The sequence below is a fragment of the Arachis duranensis genome, chromosome 9, assembly GCF_000817695.3.
Source record: "Arachis duranensis cultivar V14167 chromosome 9, aradu.V14167.gnm2.J7QH, whole genome shotgun sequence".
NCBI lineage: Eukaryota > Viridiplantae > Streptophyta > Magnoliopsida > Fabales > Fabaceae > Arachis > Arachis duranensis.
In genome coordinates this window covers 8424208-8435321 of record NC_029780.3, presented here as the reverse complement: position 1 = coordinate 8435321, position 11114 = coordinate 8424208, and the positions used below count along the sequence as shown (strand labels likewise).

Here is an 11114-nt window from a genome sequence, read left to right as displayed (position 1 = left end):
ATTTATCAATGTTTTGTGGAGAAACATATGTTGGACGATTTCAAACAAAGTTTTATTGAACCGTTAAAATCGGAAAATTGTATCACATTAGCTAAACAAATATAATATTCAAAAATATTATTTATAAACTAAAATCAGCCATTAAAATTAGTTACTAATATATTTATGTTTAAATACATGTGTAATTTGATTTATTTTTAATATATATTTGATTTTCAATATGTATTTTATAATTATAACTGATTTTGGTGGCTAATTTTAGTATACATGTAATATAGTCGTATAGTATTTATGGCTATTTCTTATTTGTATCTTATTATTTAATATATATTAGAAAAAAATAAACATAACCATGGGTATTTTAGAACAAATAAATTTTAAAAAATCATTAGATATAATTATATAATAATTAACTAAATACTGTGACAATATACCCTTCTCATTTTGTTAATTACTCACTCGGGCCAAACTAAATTGTGCATCATTATTTGACTTATTTTAACACTGATAAATAAAATTCTTCCCTTTATATTTTACTAGCGAATTAACAGAGATGTTAATAATAACAAATTTGAAATTAGTTAATATGATAAATATATTATACTAAGATCAAGAGATTATGGGCTTCATTCTTAGAGTTAACAAAATGATTTTGTTATATATCGTATATGATGAAGAATAGTTTGGAAAATAAATTTGTACATCAACTCTCACATTCAGTAGCGAATCTTGAAAAAACAATTTAGGAGGGCCAAAGCCCAAATATATGATTAAATATATAAATTATATAAAAATATGTTAGAATAAATAATTGTATTAATTTAAATCATTTATAGTGAAACACCAAAAATATATATCATAATGTGAAAGTGTATTTATACTCATAAAATGATTAGAAGAATTTGAATTTTTGATATTCTTTAATCAAAGTCTTCGATATTTCTAATAGGACTAAATCGCAACTCTTCTTTGCTAGGAAAAAAGCTATAGAGGCGACTTTGATATGTTGGGAACTAAAACTCCTGAAGTCAATATTTATATTTGAATATAACACCCATTAAACTCTAAAACCCAAACAAAAATAATATCTCAAGCCCAAATAAAAATAATATATGGTTTTATTCTCATTTAATTCCAAATAAAAAATAATTATGACATATTCAATTTAGTATTTATAACAATAAATGAGATCACTGTTATATAAGTCATTTAATTTGAAATAGCATAATTTGTGATTATAATTAATATATGTATTGCCCACAAACAAATTAGGAAATTAAATAATTTTCCAACAATCTCCTACTTAGACTATACATATATTCTTTCCTAGGATAATCACATCATATAAACTTTATGTACACATCTGAATGTTATTGTTCATACCCTGACTCAAAACATAAGCCAGGCTCAATTCAGAGAAAGTCTATAAGACAGCCATCGAGTTGTCGACCTCTAAAGAGGTCGAACGTAACATTACAAAGTGATGACTCTCCATTGAAAGAGTCAAAATTAATTCCAACTATCTCTCATCTACCTCAAGAAGGGAGATCTCAACAAACTCCAAATAAAGGGGATGGTTAGCCACCACCAAGGTAGAACCATTCCAACGGTGGTTATTAGCACATCGCCTATAAATACACTAATATTCCTCAGGTGTGCTTAAAACCCAATTGACTAAAAACCTGCTTATACCATTGCTAAGTTAAAAATCAGAGTGTCTTACAGGTATCCCCCCTCCAATTTCCTCACGAAGAACTCGGTCGGCGGCTACCTGACACAGGATAATTCGGACACTGCCCCGCAAGGAGTCTGGACCTCACGTTCAGACCCAAATACAACCTAGTTTCAAGTAACCTTCGGAACATTAGTGCCTTTGTCGGAGACTTGGAAGTTAACACCACATGGCGAACGATCACTCTGAAGACAAACGTACAACATTCAAATCAGAACAAGAATACCAAGAGACAGGCAACAATGATCAAGCGATCGTGATACCCCTCGGAGAATAGACTAACCACATGGTGAAGGAACCGTGAACAACCCTCCCCGTAGGAGAATTAATTCCGAGATTCATCACCTAGAGGATGAAGATCAACCCCGTTCTACCAAACTTATTGGACTAGTGCAAGGACATCACGACCGACTTGAGCATTAGAACAGGAGATAGAATGATAAAGGGAGGCAGAGAGAAACTTGAGGAAAGAAATTAAACGACGAAGAGAGTTAGAAGAAAAGCTTCTAAAGCTGGAATTCGACCTTCAAGGTAGAAACCGACATACAGCTCGGGAAGACACCCCCACTTGGAGGAGAAGATCCTTTCATCGAAGACATCATGCGGGCAAAGGTTCCTAGAAACTTTAAAAGCCCTGACATGAGCCTTTATGATGGAACGACTGATCCAAGGCACTTGGTGCGGAATTTGAGAATATTCACAACTGAACTGGCAAGTGCACCGGGTCATCCAAGTAATACCTTAGGTAAGTGAGGGTTGATCCCACGAGGACTAAGGAACTAAGCAATAATGGTCAACTGATTGACTTAGTCAGGCAAACAGATTAGTTGGTTTTATGGGTTTTCAAAAGTATTAAACAATAAATCAAGAGTAAATAACGTAAATAATGAGTTTGGTGTAAAATCAATGAGAGAAACAGTTAAGGTATCAGAGATGTTTACTTTTTTGGATTAAGTTTTCTTACCAACTATTTTAATCATGCAAGATTCATTTCATGGCAAACTGTAATTGACTAAACCCTAATCTCTTAGTGATTTAGTCTCCTCTAATCTTCATCAACTGCCAATCTCTTGGTCACTTGATTCTAATTAGAGGGTTAAGTTCAAATCTAGTTTATGGCCACAAAAACCCTAATTGCCCAAGGCCAAACGGATTATATGTCACATATTCAGATTAGTTCAAGTAATTAACAATTTAGGAGAAATTTACTTTCAAGCTGTGTTTAGGTGAGAGACCTCTTCCAAGAATCACAAAAACGCATCTAGAATAAGGGCCATACTCTCGTTCCGCCCAGATTCATAAAACTAAGAACGAAAGTAATTATTGAAATTGAATCAATACATTAATTAAAATAGAAAAATAATAGATTTAATCCATAGAAATAAACAGAGCTTCTAACCTTAACCAAGAGGTTTAGTGGCTCATGACTTATAGAAAAAACAAGGGTTCTAAAAAGTGCAAAAAAGAGAAAATCCGAAGGTCCCTATAAAAGGTGAATCTTTTTTCTTTTATATCTAACGTAATTTGATTTGAAACTAAAAGAAAATATTCAATTCTAAATCTAAAACATTTTGTTTGTAAATAAAAATAACAAAAATAAAAGATAAGATAACAATTAAAAGCTAAATCCAGCTAAAGATGCTCCTTTGGGTGAGGTTGACCCGTATTACTGGTGTTTAGCGCCAGAAATAGGAGTTCAGCGCCAGAATTTGCAATGCTTGGGTGTTGGTTCTATCTTTCATGGGCACTAAACGCCATATTGTAGGAAAGATCTGAAAATTGGCTTTCCAACACCATTAGAATCGAGTCAATTGGAATTTTGTAGCTCAAGTTATACTCGTTGGAATGCAAGGAGGTCAGGGTTAACAACATCCACTTTCTTCCTTTGTTTTTGCACAAAACTCTGCCAAATTCGCCCAAATTTCATCTAAAATAATAAAAATACTAAAAAAAATTCAAAGTAACATCTAAAGAGGATTTTAGCACTAAAATATAATTAAACTTACTAAATTCTAACTAAATTTAACTAGAAAATAAGTAGAAAATGGGTATAAGATGCTTACGCATCAGCACCACTTAAGCAACTTCAAGAGTCGGATGTATCTGCCCGATGCCTCAGACACGACTCATTGCAAGGCCTTCCCAACAACCCTCACCAAGTCGCCTATGAAGTGGTTTGACATTCTGCCACCTAGGTCGGTCACTAGCTTCGACGACCTCGCAAGAAAATTTCTCACCCGATTTTCAGTTAAAAAAGGCAAGGTTAAGCATGCACCTAGCCTACTAAGAGTTAAATAAAAAATTGGAGAATCTCTCAGAGACTACATGGAAAGATTCAACAACTCGTGCCTAGAAATCCAAAATCTGCTCATGGAAGTAGTAATAATGGGTTGGTCAATGGTCTCTGAAAGGGGCCTTTCTCCCAGTGCATCTCAAAGCGGCATCCGACGTCTTTAAATGAAGTACGTAAGAGTGAGCCGAGAAGTAAATCAACATGGAGGAGAATGTTAAGCTACGAGAACCTAATCTCCGACAAACATAACCTTATAAAATTAGAGAAAAGGAGAAAGAGTCCAAGAAGAAGGAAGAATACAACTCGGAGAAACCAAGGAGGTACCACAATTATACCCCGTTATGAGTTTTTCTTGTGGATGTTTATAGAAAAATTTACCATACCAAGAAGTTTCCCCCTTCCTCGGCCAATTAAAAATAAGAAAGGAGGAAGTCATACTGAATATTATGAGTACCATAAGCTATATGGACATTCTAAAAATTACTGTTACAACCTAAAAAATGTGATAGAGAAACTGGCCATGGAAAGTCGGTTGGATAAGTATCTCATAGAAAGGTCAGACATTTAGGGAGAGAGAAAAAGGGATGAAGAAGACATCGGCCGAAGAGATCGGTCCACCCGAACTCCAGAAAGGCATATCCACATGATAGCAGGTGGATTTGCCAAAGGAGGTCTCACTAAGTCATCCCAAAAGAGACACCTACAGGAGGTCTATCAAGTGGAGGAAGAAATCCCTGATTTGCCAACCATTTCTTTCACAAAAGAAGATGTGCAGGGTATAATACTTGGGCATGACCCCATAGTAATAATCATGATACTTGCAATGCAAATCTTCATAGGACTTTAGTGGACCAAGGAAGTTCAGCTGACATTCTATTCAAACTTGCTTTCAACAAGTTAGGTTAGAAGAGAAAGAGCTGAAGGCATACCCGGATACTCTCTTTGGGCTAGGGAATACGCTTATCAGACCATTGGGCTTCATTTTCCTACACACCACCTTTGGTAAAGGGATAAGGTCCAAAACCTTGACTATCGACTACATTGTTGTTGATGTAGCTTCAGCCTATAACGCCCTGATAGGGCGGACAACCCTAAATCAACTAGGAGCCGTTGTCTCCACTCCTCACCTTAGCATGAAATTTTCGACGCAAAAAAGGATTGCTACTATCAGAGAGGATTAAAAGTTAGCAAGAAAATGCTACAATGAAAGCTTGAATCTGTGTGGTAATGGTAAAGAAGTAAATTTAAATGAACTCGGTGGAGTCCGAGGGAGAAACGACCTAAGACCACAACCTGAAGGAAAGACAGAGGAAGTACAATTTGGGAATGAAGTTGGAAAAGCCACTAACATAGGAGTAAACCTAGAGGCAGATTTGAAGGAAGGTCTCATCAAGCTTCTACGTGAAAATTCTGACCTCTTCACTTGGAAAGCGTCCGACATGCCTAGTATTGATCTTGAGCTCATGACCCATAGGCTCGCAGTGTATCCTAGATCCCGGCCTGCTCAGCAAAAAAGGCATAAACTCGGGACTAAACGAGGTCAAGTGGTCGAAGAACAAGTTCGAGCATTGCTAGAAGCCGGGTTCATCAGGGAAGTCAAACACCCATCATGGTTGGAAAATGTTGTGTTGGTAAAAAAGAAAAATGGGAAGTGGAGGATGTGCGTTGACTACACCGACCTCAACAAAGCCTGTCCAAAGTATCCATACCCTCTTCCCAATATTGATGCTTTAGTAGATTCATCTTCAGGATATTAATACTTATCTTTTATGGACGGATACTCGGGATATAATCAAATCCCGATGTTCAAGTTAGATCAAGAGAAGACGTCGTTCATCACTCTAAGAGCGAATTATTGTTACACGGTCATGCCATTTGGTTTATAAAATGCGGGTACCACATATCAGAGATTGATGAACAAAATATTTTCATCTCACCTCGAAAACTTAATGGAGGTATATGTAGATGACATGTTGGTAAAAACTAAGGAAGAAGCAAATCTCCTGTCCGATTTCTCACAAGTATTCAATACCATAAGGAAGCACGGGATGAGATTGAATCCCATAAAGTGCACCTTTGCAGTAGAAGCAGAAAAATTTTTGGGGTTCATGCTCACACAAAGGGGAATTAAAGCCAATGTTGACAAGTGCAGAGCCATCTTAGATATGAGGAGTCCGACCTACTTGAAAGAAGTCCAACAGCTGAATGGCCAACTTGCAGCCTTATCCAGATTTTTGGCAGGATCGGCATTAAGATCCTTGCCCTTTTTTTCACTGCTCAAAAAAGGATGACAATTTGAATGGACTTTTGAATGTGAAGGAGCTTTTCAAGAGTTCAAGAACTTTTTAAGTCAACCGCCCATTCTTACTCGGCCAAAAATAGGAGAGGAACTTGTATTGTACCTGGCCGTTGCTGATAAGGCGGTAGCTTCAGCTCTGATACGGGAAGATAAAGTCGGACAGCATCCCATCTATTTCACCAGTAAAGTCTTACAACAACTAGAATTGAGGTACCAAAAAATTGAAAAATTTGCATATGCCTTAATTCTGACATTTAGAACTTACTTCCAAACACACCATAAAGATTCAAACTAATTAACCCATGAAGTAGATCATCTAGAAAACAGATATAGTATTATATTAGTAGCAAATATTATCATTTTAAACTAGTAATAGTTTGTACTCGTATTCATAAGATTTTTTATAAGTTAAATCTCAAATTGGTCCCTGAAGTTATACTTGGCCTCAAAGTAATCCCTGAAGTTAATAGTAACTCAAATTTGTCCTCGAAATTGCACTCTAAAACTCATAGTAGTTCCTAAGACACTTTTCATCATCAGAAAGCTGAATTTGATTGATTCCTACCAAAACAACGTCGTTTTGTATTTATAAAAAAAATCTCATTACCCTTCGATGCCTCCCTCTCGAACCCCTTTCCCCCTTCATTCAGGTCATATCCACAACTATCTCGAGTTCCAGACATGTCCATTCAAATCACTTTTCTCATAACCGAAGTAGTTCCTAAGAAGAATCTTGAGAGTAGAAAAGGAACAGAAGCTCATGAAAATATGCATCCATTATGTCACTTCTCAAGAGAGTAGGGTCAAATTTTTCAATGTGGTTCATCGTGAAAACGAAGACCTTTTCACATCACCTAACAAGACTACAACCTATCCATAAAATTCAGTAACCCAAACAGAGTAACTAAGGATAGAATCTAAGAATTTTTTCAAAAAATTCATTTCTCAATCTCTTCATACCGCACACTTCAAGGTTCTATTCAATCTTCAAAAATTTTCAATTTCGGTGTTTGTTTGTACAAAAAATTTTTGAAGACCAAAATTTTCATATTTTCAATTTGTTTTGCTTTTGTGCTGTTGATTCATATTTTATTCTTTTTTTGTTTCTTTTGTTTCTACAAAGCTAGATGGTTGAAACGACAGCGAAATATAATTTTTCTGATGGTTGCGATGAACTGTCGAGGATCAAGGCTTTTGAGAGGGAGAGGGATGAGCTTGCAAGCAAGAGCGTGAAAAATAAGGAGCATATTAAGAAGCTCACATTGGAAATCAAGGACTCTACAGCGATGGCGATGAGATGAGGGAAAAAGTTCTGTAATAGAAGGATCTAGGTGACGACGTGTTCCCAAAGGACGGTGGCACTGTTCAAGGTGTCAGAAATGGTGTTATTGTTGGCAAGGCCAAAGGTAAAAGTGAAAGAGTTAAGAGCGCGTGTGAGGCTGAGGCAGTTGAAGAGCTTGGTGGTGGCAAAACAGAGAGCCAGTAGGAATACCCCTTGAAGTATGATTTGGGGATGTGACCAAAATGAACGGGAAATGAGTTGGGAAAGAGACATTGAAGGCTAATGATTTTTTATTTAATAAATACAATCCGTCCAGTTCAACTTTTCAACGACGGAAAGTGCTTTAGGAATTATTGAGTTTTAGAGTGCAAGTTCGAAGATAAATTTGAGTAATTATTAACTTCAGTAGCTACTTTAAGAATTAAGTGCAACTTTAGGAATCATTTTAAAATTTAACTCGATTTTGCACATAAAAATACATAATTTACATCTATATTTATTATAGTTATACATACAAATTAATATAATTTACTTTTATATTTATTAAAATTTACATATATAAATTAATAAAATATATTTATTAAAGATAATTTGATATTTACGTGGATAAAAATTACTAAAATTTACTTATCCCTCCCAATTTATTAATAAACGGGCCTGCTACACATACAAGTTTACAAGCTTACAAGTTGGCCCAGCCCAAATAGAACTCACGCGCATGAAGAGAGATAACATGGCGCATCAAAATCACGCGCTCAACACTCAAACGGTTACGTATGGCAGACTCTCCACTTCTTCCACTTCTTCCACTTCTCAAAGCGCTTTGAAAACAAGGAAACCCTCCCATTTTCGAGCGAAAATCAAAGTTCAAAATATACAAATCGTTGTTCGAAACCTCCATCAAAACACCATCAAACTCTCCGTGAAGAATCTGAAGAGAAAACAAAGCAACAATACTCAACGTAAGTTCATTAAGATTCCTGTGTATTTTACTTTTCTTCTACGTCGTTCTTCTAGGGTTTACTATTATTCTTTTTTTTTTGTTACACTGTTCTAAGTTCTACGTCGCTCTTCTAAGTTCTACGTCGTTCTACGTTGTTGTTCTAAGTTCTCCTGCTATTGTTGTTGATTTTTTGGGGTTTATTCCGTAGATTGGGGGGTGTATACTGCTTAACCTTGTAATGTGGCTTGATATTGAAGAATGGTTGAGTGATATCTGACTAATATCTATATGGATGTATCTGAATAATATCTATGGGTGTATCTCACTGTTATCAATGGGTGTATCTTGCTGATATCTTTGGGTGTATCTGACTCATATATATGGGTGTATCTTACTATTATCAATGGGTGTATCTTATTGTTATTAATAGGTGTATCGGACTCATATATATGGGTGTATCTTACTGATATCTTTGGGTGTATTTTTCGTTTCAGATAAAATGGCAGCAAGAAACCAAACAAAAGACCTTAAGTGTGCCACATATCTCCTGAGTGATAAGTTCAGAAACATGACTGAGGAGAAGAAGGCGATTGTGAGGGATCTCGGATTCGGTGGGTTGATGCACATCCCACCACTAAGGGTGGATCACCAACTCTTAAGGGAGCTGGCAAACAACTTCAAACTTGGGGAGAACAGACTGAAGACAGGATATGGTTCTTTCCAAATAACACCAAAAAAAATAGGTCATGCACTTGGCATCAATGCAACAGGTAACTAGCTTAAAATTATAGGTGTATATTAAGTTGTTGCTTGGGTGTATTTAAGTTGATACTTGGGTGTATTTGAACTGACTTGGATACTTTGTTGTCTTCCTTTTTTTAGGAGATCTATTTTCTGAGAAGGTTGAGTATAAGAAACTTTCTGATGATGACAAAATAATTTATAGAAGATTCCAGGGTAAGACCCTCAAAAGTTTGACCGATGAAATGATGGAAATAGGCGTTGGCAACGAAGAGGAACGCCTGATGTTCAAGAGGATATTCATCCTCTACATACAGATGGCGTTCTTTTTGCCAACAACGATAAACAAAATATCGCCCGTGCACCTGGCCCCAATTTTTAAGATGGACGGCATATCGGAGAGAAACTGGGGGGGCATATTTTGACCTTCATGGTCAAGGGCATCACAGACTACCAGGAGAAGAAGAAGAAGGCAATTAATGGCTGCCTCTTCGCCCTGATGATAATCTACTTTCATCTTTCAAAAAACAAAGGCAAGAACAGGGCTGAAAGACCACCAAAGCCCTGGATTGCCAACTGGACTAAGGAGCAGTTGGTGGAAAGAATGACTACAGAAAGAGAGGAAATTTTGGTAAGTAAACATAATAAGTTGGGTGTATTTTATTTACCTGAATGCTGCTAACTAAAATATCTCATGTTTCAGGGGATTGTGAAGATGGCAGAGACAAGAGAAAAAATGAAAAAAAAAGAAAAAAAAGAAAAAAAACAAGAAATAAAAAATACAAAAAAAAGGAAGGCGAGTCCAACATCGTCTTCGGAGACAGAAACTACTGACAGTGACACTTCTACCTCTGAGTCTGAGACTCAAGAAGACTCAGAGGATTCAAGAAGAAAACACCCCAGCAAAAAGGGGAAAAAGTAAGTACCATACTTGGGTGTAATTTCTTTTTCGAGTTGGGTGTATTTTGTTTGATCACGTTGGGTGTATGTAGTTTATTAAGCAGGGTGTGTTTTGTTTGCTGCGTTGGGTGTATATTGTATATTCAGTTGGGTGTATCTCGTGAATTTATTTGGGTGTATTTTTAGTATGTTCTAAATAATGATTTTTTGCCTTCCAGAATGGACTCCAAAAAAAGAAAGCAGAGGCAAGAGGAGTCAGATTCTGATTCAGAATCTGAATCTGAACCAAGTGATGAGTAATGTCCTGAAATTATTAGTCCTTTCTTTTGGCTTCATTACAAAGATTTCGTGTATTAACTGAAATGTCTATTATTAACTTATAGGAGCGAAGAATCATCACCTGCGGAGAAGGAGAAGAAAAAGAAAAAAACAAAAACAACACCACAAAAGTAAGCACTTCTTTGGATAATATTCTGTGATAAAATTAATTTTTTATTTCTGATTGGTACTCTTTTTTTTTCCACCCAGAATACAACAAAAAAAGAAAAAAGTTGTTGTGGAGGATTCACCTCCTGAAGAAGATCAATACTTTGACGGGTACAGTACCTCGTAAGCTATATTACGGTCTATCATCGTAATTATTTTTGTTAACATCTTATTTTATGAATGTAGTGAGAGATATGAAATATCAAGTGATGAACTCGATGAATGGCTAAGGGAAAACGTTGATAAATCTACTGCAGAGGGGTATGTCTTGCTGGGCTGTGTATTTGAGATTTTGGTGTGTTTTGTTTGGTAATAATTGTATCTTGTTTCGCAGGGAGAACCAAGCTGACCTGCGATCGACAGAAGGTCGCTATGTGTCCTCTGAAACGTAAGAAGCTTTATTATTTAATAAAATCTTGTTATCATGATTTGGATGTA

General features: G+C 36.0%; 1 protein-coding gene across 1 annotated transcript; it reads left to right on the top strand.

The window, feature by feature from the left end:
• The first annotated feature begins 8339 nt into the window (after window positions 1-8339).
• LOC110275139 (uncharacterized) lies at window positions 8340-10709 on the top strand. The gene is made up of 4 exons (XM_021130743.2): window positions 8340-8568; window positions 9044-9319; window positions 10409-10486; window positions 10574-10709. Exons 1-4 carry the CDS (start codon window positions 8340-8342, stop codon window positions 10657-10659), a joined length of 669 nt encoding a protein of 222 aa, XP_020986402.2. The 3' UTR covers window positions 10660-10709.
• Window positions 10710-11114: the final 405 nt, after the last annotated feature.